The following is a 22,453-nucleotide window of genomic DNA, read 5'->3' as shown; positions in this document are numbered from 1 at the left end:
CGCAGCCACTCTTCTCCAAGCCCTCTGGGGGACTCTACTCCCTGCCTTACCTCGGCGAGCAGCCAAGTGACCCCGCAGAGACCCTGAGCCGTGCCGAGTGGTGGGAGCTGCTCTTCTTTGTGAGGAAGCTGGAAGTGCGGGAGCAGGATGAGCTCACCCGCCTCGTCCAGCAAGAGCAGGCAGAGCAGGTACGGGACAGAGACCGCAGAGCGGGGAGACGGGAGGGAAGGAGCAAGGGAGGGTGTTAGGGAAGTGACGGGGATGCGAGCAGGAGTCTGCAGGCGTGTGCTGTGCAGGCAGACCGCGAGCAGGGGGGAAATGGGCCTGAACTAGGAAAGCGAGTGGGGGATGCCCAAAGCATGGAGAGATGGGCACAGCAAAGGGGTAAGGACAGAGGAGAGGAAACATAGTCTCTGTCTCTGCCAACACCAGAGAAATGGCAGTGTCCAGCGAGGTTGGGGCACGCGAGGGGGAACCATGGGGCGATTCTGCTGGTGGCTGTTGGGTGGTGAGTGCAGGCGGAAGGGCTGGGCTGGTGCTAGTTGTGTTGGGGCTGGGACTGGGGGAGGTTGGGGCTGGGGAAGGGTCCTTTTGTGTCCAGCTTGTGCAGCCTTGCCATCTGGTTTGGCCCTGGCCATTGCAGCGGGTGTGGGGTCCGCAGTGGGTCCATGAGGGTTAACTTGTTCCCATGTGCCCAGCTGTCGGAGCTGGATGAAGAAGGCCTGATCCAGCTGTCGGTGTCTGTGGAGCTGGCCCAGAAAGTGCTGCAGGTGTTGGAGAAGCGGTGCCAGGGCAGCACTCTGAGCGACCTCCGTGGCTCCCACGTCTATGCCAAGTACTTCCTCGGCAGGGGGGCTGAGCAGGATGGCGGGGGGAGCACCGTGGTGTCCTCGGAGGATGCCGGCTGCAGGAACAGCAGTCCTGAAGCTGTGGTGGCCGAGGCGGCAGAGGAAGACCTTCCTGCAGTGGTGCTGCCACCTCGCGCCCCTGCCACAGTGGAGAAGTCAGATTCCCAGCTGTTCAGCGAGCTCCTCCAGAGGGAAGGGCTGCTTTTCCCAGAGGTGACGGAGGAGCAAAGCAAATGTAAGCGCCTGCTGCAGGCTGGGCTGGCCCTGGGGCACACGTGGTGCTGGAGCGCCCTGTCTGCCAGGTGGCTCCATTGCCCCAGTGGAGGGGGGCTGTGGGCTGGGTGCTGGAGGCCGGTCACCCGGAGGTGGCCTGGGGAGGGGCAGGCCTGTGGGACCTGGGGCTGGGGGTGGTGGCAGGCACTGGCGGTGTCGCTGCTGCGCTGACGCCTGCGTCTCTGCCTCTCACCCGCCTCCCAGTGTTTGGCATCTCCAAGGGGGCCAGCAAGAGGGGCTCGCTGGTGAAGATTGTGGATGTGGTGGATGTGATGCAGAGGAGCAGCTCCGAGGTGGGCCTGCGCTTAGCGGGGCTCAAGCACATCCTGAAGATCCTGGAGGAGGAGGCTGGGCTTGAGCGGCAAGTTGGCAAAGCCCAGGGTGGGCTGGGGACCAGGTGTGTGGCGTGAACTGTGGGGGTGGTGCCCGGCCGGGGCTGGCAGGCTCCTCCTGCTGGCTGGAGAGGGGCTGTGTCCCCAGGGAGGGGACCAGTGGCAGAGTTGGGAGCGTGGGGAGGTGGAAGCGGAGGTGTGAAGGCAGGTATGTCGCAGCATGGGCGCCAACAAGGGAGGTGGATGCCGCGTCTGTGTGGCCCAGCCAGGTTCCTTCCTGGGGCTGACCTAAGTGTGGTAGAGGCGCACGGGCAGGGAGGAGGTAGCTGGCAGGGCCTGGGGTGCCCGTGGCAGTGCCGGAGGCCCCTGCTGAGGTGCCCTTCCCCGTGCAGGGAGAAGGTGGTGAAGATGGCAGTGGAGCTGCTGAGCACCGAGGTGGCGGAGAAGGCGCTGGTGGTGCTGACGCTGCGGCTGCTCGCCGTGCTCATGGTCAAGTATGACTGGCGCGTGCCGTTCGCCACGGAAGGTGGTGTGCGGGCTGTGCTGGCCTGCATGCAGCAGCACGCTGCCTCCACCGTGGTGCAGCAGGCCGGCCTGGCGGTGAGTGCGATGGAGGGGCTGTCGTGGGCGGGAGGGCCAGGGCAGAGGCTTGCCCTGGGTGCTGCCCACTGCCCTTGTGACGTGCTGGTTGCCTTGCAGGCCCTGAAGGTGTTGGTGGGAGCTGGGAGCGGCGAGGCGGGAGGTGCCAGTGGGAAGCCCTCGCCCCTGAACCATGCCGACGCGCAGATGATGCGGGAGATCTTTGCCAGCATCGGCTCTGCCTCCAGCGAGGGCTCAGCGAGCCTGCTGAGCGCCATCCCTGCTGCCATGAGCACCATGCAGAGGGTTGCAGGGTAGGGGCAGAGTGAGGCCGGAGGCTGGTGCTGGAGGTGCGGGGGTGGCTGAGCGGGGAAGGCAGGCAGCTCCTGGGTGCAGGGGAGGCTTCGCGCACGAGGAGGAAGGTGCTGACATCACTCTGTCTCCCCAGGGGCTCCTCGGGTGTGCGGAACGGCTTGCTGGTGGTGAACATGCTGATCGACAGCCACCGGGGCCTGGCGGAGCAGCTGGTGAGCTGTGATCTCCCCGCGGTGCTGCGGAGCTGCTGGTGGGACGGGCAGAGCACAGGCTGCCCCAACAAGACGCTAGCCCTGAGCGTGATCCACCGCCTGGTGGAGCACGAGGTGCCCGTGAGCCTGGAGATGGCAGGTACCGTGTGACCTGCGCCGCTGGCCGTGCCGTGGCGCTGCAGGTGCAGAGGGCAGGGCTGGTGGTGCTGCCTGGGGAAAGGGCCCTGCCAGCACCTCCGCAGCGAGCGCTGGGGCTGGCCCCACGTGTTGTCCCTGCCGTGGCAGGTGCCGAGGCCCCGCTGGACCTGGGGGACGTGGACGTGCGGACGCTGGTGGGCAGCCTGTGGGAGGGCGGTCTCTCCAGGGAGGCGGTGGTGGCCCTGGAGCGGCACCTCTGCGGCAAGGGCACCATCCCCTCTGGCGAGGCGGCCCAGCTGCTGCAGGACCGCGAGTGCTTCGTGCTGCTGCTGCGCAGCTTCAAGCTGCTAGGGGCAGAGAAGGCTGCAAGCCTGAGCGTCCTCAGGTGGGTCTGGAGGTGGCTCTGCATGGCCGGTGAGGATGTCCTGGGAGTCCGGGGGCTCTGCAGCACGTGCTGGTGGGGGTTTTGGGGGGTGTGCAGCGATGCCAGGGGCATGTTTGTGGGTGCCAGTGAGGATGTCGTGGGGCACCGATGGTGGCCTGGGGCACTGCAGCACAAGTGCGAGTGGTGATTGGGGTGCAGGGGCAGGTGGGGGCGCCGGGGCATGTGTGTGGATGCTGGCAGGGACATTTGTGGGCACCGCAGCATGCATGTGAGTGCTGGTGGGGTGTCGTGGGTGCCTGAGGGAGCCCTGGCTCCCAGCCCCTGTGGGGTGCAAGCCTTCTAGGTGGAGGAGGGAAATGGGTCCGCCTCTGGCATGCAGTCTGTGCACTGCAGCCTTAGTGGACCTCCTCCCTCACTTAGGATCCTGCACAAGTTTCTGGACGGTTACCGGGAGGACCTGCTGCCCTGGCACGAGTGTGTTGAACCCTGTTTGTCCTCCATGAGCGCCCACAGCAATGATCAGGAGGTGAGGGGGCCCTGGGCTCCCAGCAGGCAGGGAGGGCTTTGCTGGCTGTGCAGTGGACTGGGGCTGTCTGTCTGCCTGCATCAGCCCCTGCCTTGCCGTGGCAGACCCACTGGGAGAGGTGGGAGGTGGCTGTTGTGGCCGTGGCTGCGTCCCTCTGGCTGGGTGGCCGGTGTTGTGCCTGACTTGGCTCTCGCAGGTGCTGTTGTGGTGTCGGGGGCAGAGGGGATGAAGCGCTGCAGCACAGCACTGCTGGGTCCTTGCGGGTTCCTGGCGCCAGCCCAGCCGCTCACAGCCCCTTCCTCAGCAGGTGGTACAAGAGGTCGTTCGCTTCCTGCACCGCCTGGCCACTGCCAGCAAGGACTGCGCGGTGGTGATGTGCCGCGTGGGCACCCACGAGGCTTTGGGCAAAGCCCTGGACAAGCACAGTGCGGCTCTGCCCTTGGCGCCAGCCCTGCGTGACCTGGTGAGCGACTGCGAGAAGTACGCCAGCCTCTACAGGAAGCTGACGACCAGCATCTTGGCTGGCTGCATCCAGGTGGGCCTGGGGAGAGCGGGGAGGCCTGGCTGTGCTGGGGGGCTGGGGCTTGGGGCCATCTGGCCGTCCCGGGCACAGAGGGGCAGCCGCCTGCCCCTGCCTGCCACTGCCCTGCAGCAGGCAAGGGGAGGAGGGCCTTGGGTCCCCAGTAATGGCCTGTCCCCTGTCGCCCAGCTGGTGCTGGGGCAGATTGAGGAGCACCGCCGGAGCCACCAGCCCATCAGCATCCCCTTTTTCGATGTCTTTCTGCGCAACCTGTGCCGAGGTGAGTGTGGGGAGTGGGAGAGGGGTCCCCTGCACCTGGTCCGTGATGGTCTGGCAGCTGGAGGCTCTGTGGCCTCTCCCCCCAGGCTCCAGCGTGGAGGTGAAGGAGGACAAGTGTTGGGAGAAGGTTCAGGTCTCCTCCAATCCGCACCGCGCCAGCAAGCTCACGGACAGGAACCCCAAGACCTACTGGGAGTCGAACGGCAGCACTGGCTCCCACTCCATCACTGTCTACATGCAGTGTGGCGTGGTGATCAGGTGGGGCTGGGCTTGGAGGGCTGGGGGCACCCTGGGGCAGGGAAGGCCAGAGGCTGCATGGGGGTCCTGCGTGAGCCCTGCCGCAGTGGCGATGAGGGGTGCTGGACATGGGGAGTGGCCCGTGGGGCCAGCAGGAGCCAGGGCGTGGGGGTGAGGGGCTGTAGGGGCAGGGCTGATGGGCTGCGCCTGGCAGTGATGCAGCTGCCCCACTGCAGGGAGATGAGCATGCTGGTGGCCAGCGAGGACTCCAGTTACATGCCAGCCCGTGTGGTGGTGCTGGGAGGAGACAGCCCTGCTAACATCAACACTGTGCTCAATGCGGTGAGTATGGCTTGTGCTCCTTGGGCCGTGGCTGCTCCGTGGGAGCTGCTGGCTGGGAGCCTGCTGCGCCCTGCGAGGGTCTCCCACCGGGGTGCTGGGAGGTGAACGGCTATCGGGGCGCCTCGCCCAGAGGCTGGGATGGCAGGAGCTGTGCTGGGGGAGCCTTCTGCTGGTTGGAGGCTGAAGGTGCTTTGGGACGTGGCTGCGAGGAGCCCTGTGTCGCAGTCTGCAGCAGTCGGGTGTGCTGGGGCTGAGAGCCAAGAGTGCAGAGCTGTGTGTGGGGGTGCCCTGTGGCTGTGCAGAGTGCCAGGGCCAGTGGGGGTGACAGAGGCTGTGGCCTTGCGTGGAGGGTGGGCGGGGGAGTGTGCACGCGGCTTGCGCTGGCTGCCGGGCGTGCTGAGGGCTTGCTGTCTGCCTGCAGGTGACCATCCTGCCCTCAGACAGCAGAGTGATCCTGCTGGAGAACATGACCCGCTTCTGGCCCATCATCCAGATCCGCGTGAAGCGGTGCCAGCAGGTAGGGAAGTGGGGGGGAGCCAGCTGTGTGGGGCTGGCCTTGGGGCACCCCGCAGGGCCACATGTGAGGAGCTGAGGGTTGTGCTCTCCCCCAGGGCGGCATTGACACGCGTGTGCGTGGCATCGAGGTGCTGGGTCCCAAGCCCACTTTCTGGCCCGTCTTCAAGGAGCAGCTATGTCGGCGGACGTTCCTCTTCTGCACTGCCAGGGCTCATGCATGGTGCCAGGAGATTTGCCAGGACCGGGAGCGCCTGCTGCATCTCTTTGGCAGGTGAGGTCTCTCCTGGCAGCCCTGCCCTGTGCCTGGTGTGCTGAGGGCTGGGGGGATGGCACTGGCAGTCCCAGGGAGTCGTCCTGGCTGGCGCAGGGCAGGGCAGGAAGCGAGCAGTGTGCCCCGCCTCCTTGGCGGAGGTCCGCACTGGCAGTCCCCAGGTGCCTGGCCACGCTGTGCCCTGCCCGGTCCCTGTTGCAGGCTGAACCGGGCCCTGCAGCATGAGCAGGCCTTTGCCGACCGCTTCCTTCCCGATGACGAGGCGGCCCAGGCCCTGGGCAGGACGTACTGGGAGGCCTTGGTGAACCCCTTGGTGCAGAGTATCACCAGCCCAGGTACCCTGCGCTCGCCCGGGCCCCTCCCTGCCAAGCGCCAGCCCAAGGCATCCCACTCCGAGTCTCTGGCCTTGCAGACCCCAGTGGCATCAGCCCCCTGGCATGGCTGTTGAGCAAGTACCTGGAGAGTGTGGAGCTGCCCCGGCGTGCCATGAGCTGCAATGCTGTCTTCAGCTCCCGCGTGCGGCGCCTGACCCAGCTCCTGGTGCACGTGGACCCCAGCGGCGCAGAGCTGGAGGAGGCGAGAGCCCCTGGCAGAGCTGGTGAGCAAGGGGCTTCCCTCCTGTGGGGCCAGGGGGGCCATGGTCGAGACCGCCAGGCCTGGCTGCACTTGTGGGGCAGCCCCGGGAAGCTCCTGAGGCAGGGGAGGCAGCATATGCCAGCGGTCCGGAGCTGGGGGTGGCGTGTGGCCATACCCCCCAGTGGCTGTGCCTCCCATTCCCCATGCCCTTGCAGGGAGAGGGGGAGGCTGCTGGCGGTCAGTGTGCAGGGCCTGCCTGTGGAGCCCCGCTCACCCCTGGGCTTGTCCCCTGGCAGGTGGGAAGGACGGGAAGAACAAGGAGGTGCCAGCTGGGGCTGCAAAGGTGGCAGCGAAGAAGCCGAGTGGCCTGTGGGGCATCTCGCAGTGCTGGCGTGGTGTGGTGCAGCAGCAGGTAGGGCTAGGAGGGGCACCTGGGAGCCTGCACCGGGCGCAGGGCAGGCAGGGAGAGGAGCAGGGCTTGGCAGGGGCCCTGGGCACACAGGGAGGGCCCTGCGCTGTCCCTGGCTGCTGTGGGGGCTGGAGGAGTGTGGGGGCAGTCAGTCCTGTCACCCTTCCAGTTTGGGATCCCTCCGTTTGTACTAGGTTTGACTCTCCTGGCAGTTCCCAGCCCTCAGCCTGGCCCCGCAGTTGGGGCGATTCTGGAGGCTGGGACGGTAGGTGGCTGCTTATTTCTTGCTGGGCTGCAGCTGCATTTCTCTGTCCTGCTATGCACAGCCCTGGCTCAGCTCTCAGAGCTGTGCTCCTGCCCCTCCCCTCCGCAAGCTCTCAGTAGCCCATGGCACAACCAGGATTTGTAGCAAGGCTGCAGCCAGGCCGGCTGGAGCCTTGCATGGTTGGTGTGGGCAGAGTGAGGGCTGGGGCTGCGGGCAGTCATACAGGCCGTGGAGATGGCCCTGCTCCAGGTTCACCCCTCTCACACCATGCTCTGCAGGTGCAGCGGTTCCTCGAGGCAGCATGGCAGGCGCCGGACGTCGTGGAGAGATACTGCAGGCTGTACCAGTGCCTGCGCAGCGCCACGGCGGAGCTCTTTGGGCAGCAGGCTGCCTTTGCGCTGGCCCTGGCACAGGGCTTTGCAGGGGCCTTGCTGCAGCTTTCCTTCCTGACTGCCCTGCACGTGAGTCTGAGGAGGGTCGGAGCGTGAGGTGCCAGCCTGGGGACCCTCCCGTTGCTGGGCTGGGTGCAGGCTGCAGCAGCTGTTCTAGCCCGCAGCCTTGGGGTGCGCTCTGGGCAACCACTGTGCTCCCTGCCGCAGCGTGCCATCCTGGGCCGTGGAGCCCCACTGCAGCCCTTGACGCTGCCTGAGCTTGCCTGCATGTTTATTGCTGCCTTGGCCCGTTCCTGGGATGGTCCCTGCCTGGGGCTGGTGTTGGAGACTCCCTCGGTCCCTGTGTGAGGGCCTCAGGGCTCCCTGCCTGCTCCCTGCAGGAGCACAGGGGTGTTGCCCCTGCTGTGCCCTGGTGAGCCCCCTCCACAGCCAGCCCTGTCCCTCTGCAGGTGAGTGAGCAGTTTGCCCGCTACCTCGACAGGCAGATGCAGGAGCTGCATGGGGTCGTGGGCAGCACGGGGCYGCTGCAGCAGATCCTGGAGCCCTTTGTCGTCTTCTGTGGCCTGGAGCTCGCCCATACCTTTGAGCACTTCTACCGGTGAGGGGTGCCGTGTCTCCGTGTGACTTGAGGGCCTGGCATGGTGTGGCGTGACAGAGGAGGCGCAGGTGGTGTCGAGGCCATGGCTCAGGCTGGCCCTGGTATGGCAGCAGTGCTCCCCCTTTGCACGGCTCTGGGTTGGAGAGGGAAAGGCTGTAAGAGTCTGTGGGCTCTGCTGGCCTGTGGAGCCTACGTTCGCTGTTGGAGACGGGGAGCAGGGAGAATGGTGCTGCTGGGTCCACGCGCCTTGGTGGGAGGACAGGCCAGGGCTGGCTCGTGGCGGGTGACTGAGGGCCGTGGGGCTGGAGCAGGGCTCGGGCTGGCCCCTGTCCTGATGTTGGCGGCTGTGGCAGGTACTACCTGGGGGACCGGCTCCTGGCGCAGGGGCCCTCGTGGCTGGAAGCGGCCGTCGTGGAGCAGCTTGGGTTGTGCTTCCCCAGTCGCTTCCCCCAACAGATGCTGAGCAACTTGGCTGAGTCGGAGGAGCTCCAGCAGCAGTTTTACCTCTTCCAGCTGCAGGAGCAGGACAAGCAGCTGCTGGAGCTGGACACGGGCCTGGAGAGTCCCGAGGCCGAGGTGAGCGGCCCAGTGGGTCAGGGAGGCCGGGGCCCTCCTGTGCTCCTTGTGGAGGTCCTAGGCCTTGTCCTGAGCCCCCCTCGTGCCTTTGTGCCAGGCGCTGGGGGAGGCATCCCTGGCGGAGGCGCCAGAGGTGAAGGTGCTGGTGCTGTCCCCGCGCTGCTGGCCCATTTCCCCGTTCTGCTACATGGATGAGCCTGGGAGGTTTTTCTCGGCATCCCTCAGCTCCCCCCTGGCCAAGTTTGCTGACTTCTGGAGGCAGAGTGAGTGTTTGGGCTCTGGGAGCGTGGGGTCTCGCCGGGGCCCAGGCCCTCCGTAGCAGTTCGGGCAGAGGTGGCCGGAGCCCTGGGGTATGCCGTGAGCACCCCGGCTGCTGCTCTGATGCCATCTCTGGCAGGCCAGAGTCAGCTGGGCTGGGAGTGCACAAAGCCTCGGCGGTTGCAGTGGACGTGGCTGGGCCATGCTGAGCTGCAGTTTGGAGACTGCATCCTGCACGTGTCCACACTGCAGATGTATGTTCTGCTGCACTTCAACAGTGTGGAGGTAGGAGTGGGGGCCATGGTGAGGTGAGGATTGGAGCTGGTGGTGGGGTGTAGTAGGGCTGTGCCCTGCCTGCTGGTGGGGTCTCCAGCAGTGTTTGGTGCCAGGCTGCCCTTGTTGGGTGGGGCTTGCGGCTGGTGTGGCAGGTGGTGTTTGTGGCTGGCCATTGCCCTCCCATGTCCCCTCCTGCCAGGAGGTGGCTGTGGATGCCCTGCTGCAGGCCACAGGGCTCCCTGTTGACCTGGTGCACCATGCACTGACACCGCTGACCCACAGCGAGGGCGTCCTGGTGCAGAGCTGCACACAGGGAGGTGAGTGTGGGGCTGGGGCACCCCCAGGGTGGTGGTGTGGGTGCCTGGAAGGGCAGAGCCCTCAGCCAGTGCTGGGGTAGGATGTATGGCATTTGTGGAGGGCTGGGGTGGGCCTGTCTGTGCCAGTGCTTGGRGTCATGCATGGGACTAGGGCTCAGGGCTTGGGTCTGCGTGTGAGGCTGTAGCTCGGGGCCCTGCTTGGGGATGAGTTTTGGGGCTTGGGCCCACGTGCACRGTTGGGGTTCAGGTCGATGAGGGATCAGGGCTGGAGGCTGTGTGTGYGGCTGGGGCTCAGAGCTGTACATGGGGACAGGGACCGGGGTGATGCATGTGGCAGTAGTAGTGGAAGGTCCRGGGGAGTCCCGGGGTCAGGTGCACTGGCCACATGCGTGTTTTGGGGTTTCTTTGGGGCCCAGCTCAGGGCTCGGCTGACCCTGGGCCGGGTGCTAGCTCCAGGTACTCTGCGGCTGAACCGAGCAGCTCTGGCTCAGGCCTCTGGCCGGTGCCTGCGGCTGCTGCCCCAGCAGCCATACCTGAGGGCAGAGATGGCTGATGGCAGTGCCTTGGAGAGGAAGAGGAACGTTCTCTGCTGCYTCATCACCCGCATCCTCAAGGCAGAGAAGCAGCTCCACATTGACAACTTGGTGTTCAGGGTATGGAGGGCAAAGGCATGGGGGGAGGCAGAGAGAGGCCACCCAGGTGTCGTGCCACAGTGTAATGCAGGGTCCCCCACTGCCATAGGTGATYGACRCCTGTGGGAAGGGCAAGTTTGGACCAGGGTTGCAGTTCCTGAGCTTCTGCTGCCACAGCGTGGACGTGCTGTCCTGTGTCCTGCACCTGCTGAACCTGGGCTATCTCCGGCGCCAGGAGGGGAGGCCCCAGGTCCTAGAGTATGTCTTGGCTGAACCAACAACACCTCTTGGGGGCCAGGCACAGATGGTTTTCCAGAGCATGGCATCAGAGGCACCTCTGGATGAGGACAGCATAGGCTGCCTGTGTCGGTAGGGATGCATGTCACTGGGTCTGGAGGGATGTGCAGGGCTGGGATCATGGCATTTCCACTCTAGAGAAGTAGCACATTTCTCTGTGTCAGGTTGGATTCTGGTGTAGACAGCTCGGAGGAGTTTCTCTTAGCGACGCTGCATGTGCCAATGGGGCACACACTTAGTCCAGAGGAGGCGAAGCTGCTCATGAACCAGACAGTACAGCAAGTCCAGGATACCCTGAGCATCCCAAGTGACACTGCGCAGCACCTTCTCATGCACTGCAGGTGGAATGTGGATTTCCTGATCCAGCGCTACATGGAGGACTGTGAGACATTGCTAATCTCCTCCGGGCTGCAAGTGCAGGACACTTGGCACCCCCCAAGCCCAGGAACGCACTGCCCAGTGTGCATGAACCAGCTGTGTCCCACTGAGAGCCCACCAACCCTCTGCTGCATGCACTACTGCTGCAAGGTGAAGGTCCTGGGGTCTTTGGCTCCTGTAACTTGGAAGGGAAGGGCTAGGTTTGGACTTTTTTTCTGAAACTATTATCAGATGATTTTTATAGGGCTTTTTCATTCTCTTTTCAGCTTCCTCAGTTCTGAAGGCCTTTCAGCCCCTGTTCAGTCTGTTTCCACTGTTGTGCTTTTGAGTACTTAATGGTGGTTTGTGGTGGTTTTGTGTTTGGAGGGATGGGCTCCTAGGGCTGGGATTTTTTCTTCAGGTGGCCCAGGTGGTGTAGCTCCTGTTTAGCTCTGATCTAGCCTCTTCTGCCTTCACAGCCCTGTTGGAGTGAGTATCTCACAACTCGTATTGAGCAAAACATGGTCCTCAAATGCACCTGTCCCATTTCTGAGTGTTGCGCACAGCCGACTGCAGCCTTCATCCGTTCCATCATTTCTTCTGAGGAGGTCATAGCCAAGGTGAAGTGTGAGAGGTGGTTGCTTGGTGGGTTTTGTTTTGGTCAGCACTAGCAGGTATTCTTGCTGCTTTTTCCCTTCCCATTGCTAAAACTGGCAGTGTAAGAGTTGGGGCAGACCAGGCATCTGCCCAGCAGTATCTTCTGTCTCTGGCTATTGTCAATACCAGATATTCAAGAAAGCATAACATCAGCAAAAGAGCACCGTGGTATTGTATCTAAATGTCTCTCCAGCAAGCAGTGCCTCAGACACATTCTTATTTGGGGACCAAATGAGACCTGTGGTAGCAGAGCAGCTCATGATAAGTATTGTGCGTTGGTGTGTTGAAGCAATTGTAAAACCTAGCTCAAATGAAGAGAAAGTGTTTGAGCGATTTCATTTTACCCCAGTGTGCTTTCTCTTCCATGAGTTTCTGGCACTGAGCAGCTCAGGTTTTTGTGAAGATGACAGAAGTGACTACATCAGACTTAATTTTTACTAGAATTAAGGCTGTGCAGGTTTCTTTAATGTCTTTAAACTCAGTTTCCTGAGCTCTGCTTGCCCTGGTCCTCAATCAGCAGAAGCAGCAGGAGCTGCTTGTGCTGGGGCAGATCCTACTTTTCCCCCTATTCTTTCTGTTTTCAGTGATTATTTTGAGCTGAATCCCTTCCCCACCTAACAGCAGAGCTGTGGCTGTTGCATGACAGACTATTTTTGTTGGTTGCTGGACAAAATGGGTCTCGTGTTTTTTCACTGCTCTGTTGTTCAGTGGATCTCCACCAGCAGTTGCTGCTCCATAAATATTCTCCTCCTCTTCCAACCTGTTACTGTCATTAGGATCCTATCTGAGCAGTCATGTAGGAGAAATGAACAGTAGTTCTCCATGAACATTTCTTTCTTACCATTTTCCTTTAATCCTGCAAACTGGCAACCAAATTGGACAAAAAAGCTCCAAGAAATTATTTTCTTCTATGTATTTCTTATATCTTGTTTTCTGTAAGAAATGCTTGGGGAATTAGTGCATGTATCTGGGCATTTAATTCTTACTGGCTGTGCAAATCCTGTAATAACACTCAGTGCAGAGCAAGATTTAATATCCTGTTGCTATAACAATTTTATCACAAAAATCTTGCATTTCATCTGTAATTGCAACCAGTTTTAACAAGCTGCTCCGCTCTCACTGAATCATGTCATCTGTTTCCTTTTCCACTCAACAAGTGGGATTGCTGAAGCTTTCCTGCCTCACAAGAGTCACACATACAGAGTCACATAATAATTTAGCCTGCAATAATCCCTGGAGGATTCTGGTCCAACCCTGCATTCAAAGCAGGGCCAGCAGCATGGCTGGATCTAACAAAGTTAGAACATGTCTATCAGGGCTGTGTCCAGTCTAGGGTTGAGCATCAACAAGGATGGTGGTCCCACAACCTCTGGGACCTCTCCCAGGATTTGACCACTGTCATGAGGAAAACTTTTCTTCATAATATTGGCATTTCCTTTGCTGCAGCTTGTGTATGTCGCTTCTTGTCCTGTCCTTATGCACCTCAGAGAAGAGTCAATCTCACTCTTCTCTGCACCTGCCATTTAGGTAGTTGTGGGCAGTGAGAAGATCCCCCTCTGCATTCTTTTCTCCAGGCTGAACAAACGCAGCTCTCAGCCTTTCATCCTACATCCTGTACTCCAGCCCCAACTGTCTTGGTGGCCTGTGGACTGGATTTGCTTCAGTCTGTTAACGTCTGTCTTGTATTGCCCAAACTACACCCAGAATCCAATTGTGGTGTCACAGTGCTGTATAGCTGAGAGAAAACCCTTCCCTTTGCCTGCTGGCTGTACTCTTGCTAATACAGCCCAGGCTCTGATTGGGGCTGCTACTGCAAAGGCGTGCTGCTGATGTTGGGGCACCTTGCTGCACCCTGAAACCCCTGGTTCCTCTCTGTAGAGCTTTCCCAGCCAGTCCCATTACATGGAGTTATCCCCTCTCCAGGCAGGACTTTGCATTTACTTTTGCTGACCTTAATGAGGTTCCTGTCAGCCCAGATATAACCCTGATTACATTTATTTACATCAAACTTTTTGAATTTAAACTGTTCCTGCTTATATTTCTACAAAATACAAGCCCCGAGAGTGATGTTTCTGCAAGGTTTCTGAGGTTTACTCTCAACTTTGATTCCCTTTCCTCAAGTTCCTTGTGAGCCTGTTCTTCAGATGTCTTCTGTTTTCTACCCAGGGATTCCTTGCTGGGAATCCTGCCACAGGCTCCCACCTGGATTAACCCCAGTCCATGCAAAGTTTCCTCTAAGATCTCTTGGTTGGTGTTGCCGTGGAACTAGGCAACTTCTTGGTTGTACTTTTTGGTTTTCTTCCCAGACCTTCACTGGACACTTGTTCCCTTTCCTTTTAGGCTCTTTCTCTTATGGTTTCAATAGGAGCCCTAGGTCCCTATCAGCAGGTGGATCTCTGCCTAAACTCCTTCATCTCACCATGAAAACAAGATTTAAAAAAAAGAACTAGATGTTAGAGGTTGTGAAATTCAGTCACTCGCGGTGAAAGCTCAAGTGATTTGGCACTGCCTGCTGACTCGGATTGATTTGTCTCTCTTGGTATTGGTGTCTGAGCAGAAAAGATCATATCTCCTGTCAACAGAATAACAGCAGGCATCACTCTATGACAAGAATAAGGTGGCTTTGGTGAGACTTTGCAGCCACCATGCATCTTACCAAAACAGAGGCTGACATCTTTGCAGCCTGTCAGCAATTTCTCTCTATTTTAGGTTGCCTGAGAGAGAATGAACCAACCCCTGACACTTATATCTGAGCCTTTCAGTCCTCATGGCTTGCACCTTTTCGCTCTAGTGCTTGTTGTGACCTGTGTTGTACCTTCCATGCCTGGTGGCTTTAGGGCAGATCTCCAGGTATGCAGAAATTGCCACAGGAGGGTTGTGAAGATCGCATATTTTTTAAACTCCCTCCCACTTTGTATATGTTTGCACAGTCCTTATGCTACAGTAACCAATCATAGAGAACTAAGCTATTGTGTGCAGTGAAGCTGCATTCTTGGGTCCCCCAGTCATAAAATAATCCCTTATCGCTGAACAATTTGCAATTGGGCAATAGCTTCTAGAGGCCTTGGACAAAATAAGTTCCCTTCCCCTTTGCACTTCATGTAACTGAGCAAAAGTCTGCTGAGAAGTTTAAAATGAAAAGAAAAAGAAGGCTCAATAGCCCTCTATGGCTTGGTGGATGAGGGGAGAGCAATAGATGTTGTTTATCTTGACTTTAGTAACACTTTTGACACTTTGATCCTCAACATTCTCAAACTGAGGAAGTACAGGCTAGATAAGTGCACAGTGAGGTAGATCAAAAACTGGCCAAACTGCCAGGCTCAAAGGGTAGTGATCAGCAGCACGAAGTCCAGCTGGAAGCCAGTTACTAGTGGTATCCCCCAGGACTGTATACTGGGACCAATACTGTTTAACATCTTTATTAATAACCTGGATGATGGGACAAAATGCACCCTCAGCAAGCTTGCAGATAATATAAAACTGAGAGGAGTGGCTGATACTCCAGAGGGTTGTGCTGCCATTCAGAGGGACCTGAATAGCCTGGAGAAGTGAACAGAGAGGAACCTCATGAAGTTCAAGAACAGGAAATGCAAAGTCCTGCACTTAGGGAGGAATAACCCCATGGACCAGTATAGGCAAGAGCCAACCTGCTGGAAAGCAGCTTTGCAGAAAAAGATCTGGGGGTACTGGAGGACAGGTAGTTGAATGTGAGCCAGCAATGTACCCTTGCAGCTAAGAAGGCCACCAGCATCTTGGATTGCATTAGGAAGAGCATTAACAGCAGGTCAAGGGAGATGATTCTTCCCCTTTACTCAAGCACTGTTAAGATCATCTGGAGCACTATTTCTAGTTTTGGGCTCCCCAGTACAAGAAATACCTGGATGTACGGGAGCAAGTCCAGTGAAGGGCCACAAAGCAGATTAAGGGTTTGGAGCATCTGTCATACATGGAGAGGCTGAGAGAGCTGGGACTGTTTAGCCGGAAGAAGAGAAGGCTCAGGGGAGATCTTACCAGTGTGTGTAAGTCCGTGATGGGAGGGACTAAAGAAGATGGAGTGAGACTTTTCTCAGTGATATCCAGTGAAAGGGCAAGAAGCAATGGGCACAAATTGAAATACAAGAAATCCAGTATAAAAATAAGGAAAACTTTTTTACTGTAAGGGTCATCAAACACTGGAGCAGGTTACCCAAGAGAAGCTGTGGCGTCTCCATCCTTGGAGATACTCAAAACCCAACTGGACATGGCCATGAATAATTTGCTGTGGTTGACCCTGCTTTGAGCAGGGGGGGTTGGGCTAGATGATCTCCAGAGGTCACTTCATACCTCAACTGTCTGTGATTCTAGGATTCTATGAAACAACTTCCAGATATGAAATGAGGGGTAGGAAAAGACCTTTTACACAAAGGGGTTGAAAGAGCAAGCTTAACTCAGTGCAGTTGTATTGTGAGCAGTTGTTGAATTAGATATGGGACCCAGAGGTACTAGACCCCAGTTGAAAGGTCTAACCGTACAGCTTCTCCTCCTCAAATCTTCTCCCTGGCTTCTTGTTACAGTATGAAAAAGCCCTTCTCAGAGGCTATGTTGAGTGTTGCTCCAACCTGACATGGTGCACCAACCCACAGGGCTGTGATCAGATCCTTTGTAAGGATGGACTTGGTTATGGGGAAGCCTGTTCCAAATGCTCCTGGATATCTTGTTTCAACTGCAGCTTCCCAGAGGTGAGGCTGAGCTGAATCACAGGGCAATGCTGTCTTGGGTTTGGCACATATCTGCTTCTGTGTGGCTGACTGGCTCTTTCTTTCAGGCTCATTACCCTGCTAGCTGCAACCACATGTCTCAGTGGGTGGATGACGATGGGTACTATGAGGGAATGACAAGTGAAGCCCAAAGCAAACATCTGGCTAAACTCATTTCCAAGCATTGCCCAAGCTGCCAGGCTCAGATAGAGAAAAATGAGGGCTGTCTGCAGTGAGTATCCATTCTTGTTTGGTACTGGGGACAGGAAAGTGCAAAGACATAGTTCATCACGTGTTTTTTTTTGGCTGTTGAGTGAGAGACGTAGCAGATCCAGTTTATAATTCTAGAGGAATGAGTGATCCTACTGCATTCCTAGGAGAAGCAAGGTGTTTCCCAGCATTCAGAGTTGAATCCTTTGATAGCTGTGTGGTAGAACCAAAACTCGTTTTGGAGTACTGTTTTTAGCACACACTTGTCACTGAGAAACAGGTTAGAGCAGTGGGAATCTCAGCACTGTGTTTTTCTTTGATGCTAATCTATTTCTGTAACTTTAAGCAATTTCTTTTAACTATCTGCATGTGTTTTGAATTGGGGTGGATCTGTGGCAGCTGTTTACTTGGCCAGGGAGGCACCTCTAGCACCCTCCAGCTTTGAGGCCAGGGCTCAGGAGCTGCCATTTGTTCCTGTCTTGAGGAGGCTCAGCCCTTAGTGCCCAGCTGTGCTTTGTGTGGCCCGAAGGCTACATTTGGCCCCAGGGCTGCGCAGTGGAGTGCTGCATTGCTGAGGGAAGAGGTGAGATGTTCACGTGGATCTTGCTCCAAACTGCGGGATGCTTAGTTCACCCTTCAGTGCTTGGAAGGTCTGTATTGTGAGATGTGCTGCCAGTTTTCCCAGCTCATTTTCAGACACACAGGGTTTGTCTGGGGGGGGGGGGGGGTTGTTTTGTTTTGTTTTGTTTGTTTGCTTCCAGCAAAAGGTTTAAAAATGCATGCAGGGTAGTGAGTAGTACTGAGTGAGTGGGAGTGGCGGGGCCTGCGCATTCCAGCCCCGTGTCATAGGGGAGCATTGAGAGGAACTGTTTGCCAGTGGCTGTTGGGACTGAGTGGTTTCTGTTCTTCCCCCCCCACAACACTGTGCAGTATGACGTGTGCCAAGTGTAATCATGGCTTCTGCTGGCACTGCCTCAAGCCCTGGAGGCCGACCCATAAGGATTATTACAACTGCTCTGCTATGGTGAGTGCTGCACCCCAGCAGTTCATGTTTGTGTTCAGATATACCTGGCCTCTCAGACAGAGAGTAGGGATCTGCACTTGAGCCCCTTGCTGTGGATTTTACTTGCTTCGCTTGCCTATGGTATTGACAGTAGTGTCAAGATCTGTATGTGTGGTAGCCATCTCCCAGATGATCCTGGCAGCTGAGGGAAGTTGTTACAGGTTACTTCCACCTTTCCTTTCAGGTGAGCAAAGCTGCTCGGCAGGAGAAGCGTTTCCAAGATTACAATGAGAGATGCACCTTTCATCATCAGGCAAGGGTAAGAACTTCCCCTTTCTTTGCAGATGCAGATCTGTTGCCTTAGCTCTGGTGAGGAGGACAGTGTTTCTGCTGTGTCTCAATGCACTTCACCTGAAGCTGATAAGCAGACTTCAGATGCACATGGGGATGCCTGGTCATGTCACCCTTGCTCTGGCCTAAGATAAAGCTTTTGGCCTGCTTTTTTCTGCCAGTTCTGTTATGGAAACTGAGCACAGCCCTGGCTTCTGGTGTTTGCCTGCTCAGACTGGTGCAGTAGTTGGAAACAACTGCAAAGAGTGAAGAGTGTAAAGACTGTACTCTGTTTAGAGCTCAGATACTGCAAAAGATTGAAGTAGAGAACGCAAACAGAAGCACATTAGAGATGTTGTAGCTGAGTAGAGTAATTACTCTCCTGTTGCCTGCGTCTTCTGGGGTGGTACTTTAAAGTGCTTAGCAATTATCTGTGTGGCAGGTGCTGTATTTTAAACTATGTACAGTTGCAAATGAATTTTTTCATCTGTGGTTATTACAGGAGTTTGCCATGAGTCTGAGGAACAGGGTTTCTTCTATCGGTGAGATGCCAGAAGTTAGAACTTTGACCTTTGTTCTTGACACCTGCAAAGTGTTGGAACAGGCACGGAAGGTAAGAGTGGATAACAGGTCAGCTGGTGTTTAGGCTCTATTCTATTGATGTGCTTTACGCCTTCCTAAAGCAAGTGGGTGCCACTAGGAAGACCTTGTGAGACAGAAGAAGTTTGAGGGGAGAAATAGCAGCAGGGAGGACAAGAGCCCATGTCTGCCTTTCCCTGCTGTCACCCTGAGCTGGGCAGTCTCTGCCATGTTCCTCACAGTTGGGTGAGTTGGTAAGCTCCAATAAAAACTGGAGCTTACCTCATGTTAGGTCTGTGGAATCAGCACAGGGATATACCTTACAGTTTTCGTAAAGTGGGTTTGACCCATTACAGCATGAAAAGCTTCAGTGGTGGCACTTACCTTTGGAAAGCTCTCCTGATTCTGTGTCACAGCTAGGAAGTCCCTCTTGATGCTCATTTTATGATTTCCCCCCTGCCCCCCTTCACTTCATGAGTCCTGGATGTTGTGTGAGCACTGAGTTACCTGTGCATGCCTTGACAGCCACATTATGAAGGATTAGCAGTGCAGCCACTTGACGCATGCAGTAAGCCTGTGCCAGGATAGGCCTGCAATGTCTTGCTGTCCCCTGAAACACAGAAGGAGGTGGGAAGATGCACCTTTGCAATACATATCTTGATTGTGCAGGCAGGCTTGATGTTGGGAGAGACACACACACAATATGGATTGAAGGTGTCTGACTCTGTTTTTTCTTCTCACTATGGTAGCCCCTGCATTTGCCAGGGTGTGCATCACTTTTGCTTGCTGCTGCTGGTGTGGCATTCCTAGACTAATTTCTTTAAATAGAAGCAGTGGTTGTGTTCCTGCTGGGTGCCTGGAGGGCTTTAGGAGTCATTTGTAATAGTAGGATGTTGTCACTTATTGAAATGCGTTTGTCCTGTGCTCTTGGGCAGCCTGTATAGCACCACATGTGCTTTCTGTTTGCCTCTGGACTCAGTGCTCTCATTTCACTGCTACTTCAGTTCAGCCTGGCCTGTCCAGCTCTGTGTGGGTTCTTCATGCTGGTTGTTTGGGCTTCCCACCTGCTGGTCAGTTGCCCTTGTCTGCAGTTTGCAAACAAAAAAATTTGCAGTTTGTGTTCCTGTGATGGCTTGTGAGCTGGGAGCAATCACTTATTTCAGACTTCAGCACAAAATAACTACATGTTTGTTTCCAATCCTACAGAATAGGTCTAGGTGGCCTGACATTGCCATCAGCAGGCAGAGTGGTTCACTGGGCTGTCACCGTAGCCCAGACTTCTCTCAGCCACTGATCATCAGTAAAGCCTGGAAGAGTTTGATGCTACTTGCTGCTCCTTCACTTGCCCACTCCAAAACTGAAGGAGGGTGCTTACAATGTGCTCTGTGCTGCTTCAGGTGTTAGCCTACTCCTGTGTGTACAGCTACTATAGCCAGGACATGGAGAAGGTGGACATCATGGAACAGCAGACTGAGAGCTTAGAGCTGCACACCAACACTCTGCAGATACTACTGGGTAAGTCCCACAGCCTCTCTACGTAGAGACTGACAGTCCTTGCTGTCTGGTTCAAAAAGTGGCAGCTCTGTAGTCAGGCAATATGACATACATCAGCAGCCAGCAGGTGCTAGCTCATTTCTTCTGGCCCATCTCTGCCTACTTGATGTCATTGCTCGGGAGTCCACTGAAGCAATTTCTCTTCAGGCAGAGGATTTAATGCAGTAAGGAGGGTCTTCAACATGTTCCCTTCTGAGGGGGAATATGTGCATAAGGGACCTAAGTAGTTGTGACTGTGGCTTTGTAGTCAGAGTCAAGGGACTTGGTGTCTTCTTATGAGTGTGAGGAGCAGTCTGACTTTGCTGGCTTGAATTGCAGAGGAAACCCTGCTGCAGTGTCAGGATCTGGCCTCCTCTCTTCAGCTCCTGAAAGCAGAGCACTTCAGCACTGGTTTGGAATTGGCGCACCGGATCCAAGAGCGTCTCTTTGCGATTCTCTGGCACTCCACACAGGTGAGGTCCATGTGCATGTTGGTAGCTTGTCTTGTCTTGTAGTTTAGTCTTGGGGTTTGATGTTGGCAAACCTAGAAAGGGGCTTCATCAGCTAAGAGGACAGACTCTGAGGTGCTGCACAGTGCTGTGAGCATGTGTCCGTGCAGGGAAGGGGTTTGCAGCAGAAAGTGTACCCCAAATCACATGTTGTGTCTCTCTTCTGGCTGTTCTTCCACTCTGGCAGGATTTCCGTGTTGGGCTCCAGGCTTTGGCAGATCCTGGTCAGAGTAAGGTGAAAATCTCAAATGTGCCTGCTGAAGTCCCTGCCTGTACAGGGTGAGTTTCCTTAAAGGAGAGGTGGTAAGAGCAGAAGAAAAACAGGTGACCAGAGTTTTCTCTTGTGTTCGCTGATATGCCGAAGAGTTAATATCAGATGCCAGTTACTTGCATCTTGTGTTGGGGTTTGATATAACAGCGTAAGTGGCATAGGGGTGTAGGGAACTCAGTGAAACCTCTGCTTAGTATGTGGTTATGGTTGAAGAAAGCTGGATCCACCAGTGACGGAGGGATGGATGTCACTCTATTCCGGCTCTATTGGGTTGCTGCAGAGAATGGCCCATCCTTTCTTCATAGGAGTATTGGAGATCTAGAAGGTGTCTAAATGAGAGCAACAGGAATAAAAACATTCATGGAGTGAGATAGAAGGGCATGACATTTTAGGGAGGGAATGGGGAAGAGGTGACACAGCTAAAAGATAACTCAGTGATGAGAGGTGAGATTGGTTTGTTGTGTCTCTGTCTTAGAGCACTGAGCCAGCAGGGTTCAGGATGACTGAAAGGTGAAGAGTTCAGAACAGATGAAACAAACATTTCTATATGACACATGGTTTAAACCAAGGAATACAACTGGTGTGTCTGCTATTCCACTGTGACTGATCCCCTCGGACAGCTGCTGTGTTTCCAAAAGCTGAACAAGGTGCTGAGGGTTGCAAGAAGAAGTGATTCTCTCAGCTAAGAGAGACTCAGTTTCAGGGCAGGGTTTCCAATCCTTTCCAAGGAGACTGAGACGCCAGAGCCAGTGGCAGACAGCAGCTTCTTGGCCCAGCCACAGGTGGCTTGCTGGCACAGCCCTGTGTAGCATGTGTGGATAAAGCCATTTAATTACATTCTCTGAGATGCACCTGCACAGCTGCTGTGTCCCTCAGGCACGGCTTTGGCTGGGGATGCTGAAATGGTGGTGGTGGGAGGGTGAGGTTGGCATGGCTGGACCGTGGTTGTTGCTTGCAGCCTGGGAATGGGCAAGGCCTCTGTTCTGATGCTCTCCTCCCAAATAGGCCAAAACATGCCATCTTACCTGAGTCCCCTGACACAGATGAAGAGGAGGATGAAGATGAGGAATGTGAACCGCAGTGGCAGGAAGACTATGATGACGATGACGACCTTGATGAAGACAATTTTCTGTATGACGATGAGTCAGATAACCTCGATCATGACTCCTACTTTGATGATGATGATGATGTCTATGACTAGAGGTGGGCTGTCACCTGGCCTGCCAGCCTGGACCCCTGACCCCAGGTTGTCTGACCTTGCTTGTCTCTGTATCTCTCTCAAAGACTGGGGGGAACTCTCAGAATGAAGAGACATTTCCTTTGGGGACTGCTTGCTCGCTGACTCTGATTTAACATGCAGAGCCATTGCGCTGGAGACGTGGGCTGTGTTACTGTGGTCACCCCTCTCAGAAAAGCATCTCCTCCCCTTTCTCCCCCTAGATCTACTCATCTAATTGAACTAGAAAATCTCAGCTCAGCTCCAGAGTGCGTACTGCTTGCCACCTGTTTAAAGGATTGTTTAGTGTCCTCTGGGGTCCTGTCCACAAGGGCTGGGCACAGGGACCATGCAGTGGCACACCATGCAGTGGTGCATGTCCTGTCAGGGCACTGTCTAATCCAGCCAGTGGTGAGAAACACTGTAAAGCAATGTGTTTACACTCAAGCGGAAACCTCTCCTCTGGAACTGGTGGGGTCTCCTCTGGAGCAACACATCTCATGGATGGACATGGCTCAGTACATGTGTCTAGCTGAGGGGACAGTTTTCTGCCCCAGCATTTTTGCTGGGTTTTGTTGTTGTTGTTGTTGCTTTCTATCCTGTGAAGCAGGAAGGGCCACTGTGAGTGGCACAAGTTTGCAGGGCTGTTTTTCAGTGTATAAATACACGGAACACATATGTGC

General features: G+C 56.0%; 1 protein-coding gene across 1 annotated transcript; it reads left to right on the top strand.

Annotated features, from left to right (window-relative positions):
* Nucleotides 1–5: 5 nt before the first annotated feature.
* LOC112962160 (cullin-9-like) lies at nt 6–21,881 on the top strand (the record flags this gene model as incomplete). The annotated part of the gene is made up of 36 exons (XM_026058098.1): nt 6–188; nt 699–1,083; nt 1,326–1,518; nt 1,846–2,053; nt 2,153–2,346; nt 2,481–2,698; nt 2,845–3,082; nt 3,503–3,608; nt 3,916–4,143; nt 4,318–4,408; nt 4,494–4,665; nt 4,881–4,986; nt 5,408–5,503; nt 5,598–5,773; nt 5,975–6,108; nt 6,186–6,371; nt 6,646–6,761; nt 7,302–7,484; nt 7,865–8,013; nt 8,367–8,589; nt 8,687–8,852; nt 8,987–9,132; nt 9,323–9,440; nt 9,891–10,093; nt 10,182–10,441; nt 10,534–10,897; nt 11,206–11,346; nt 15,937–16,101; nt 16,188–16,351; nt 17,260–17,353; nt 17,577–17,651; nt 18,165–18,275; nt 19,639–19,756; nt 20,114–20,247; nt 20,471–20,562; nt 21,560–21,881. Coding segments are annotated over 36 exons (6,132 nt in total), but the record flags the coding sequence as incomplete, so codon positions are not given.
* Nucleotides 21,882–22,453: the final 572 nt, after the last annotated feature.

This window comes from Apteryx rowi, unplaced genomic scaffold (genome assembly GCF_003343035.1).
Source record: "Apteryx rowi isolate R43461 unplaced genomic scaffold, aptRow1 scaffold_1420, whole genome shotgun sequence".
Classification (NCBI taxonomy): domain Eukaryota; kingdom Metazoa; phylum Chordata; class Aves; order Apterygiformes; family Apterygidae; genus Apteryx; species Apteryx rowi.
Note: the sequence above shows the minus strand (reverse complement) of the source record. Positions and strands in the feature narration are given on the sequence as shown.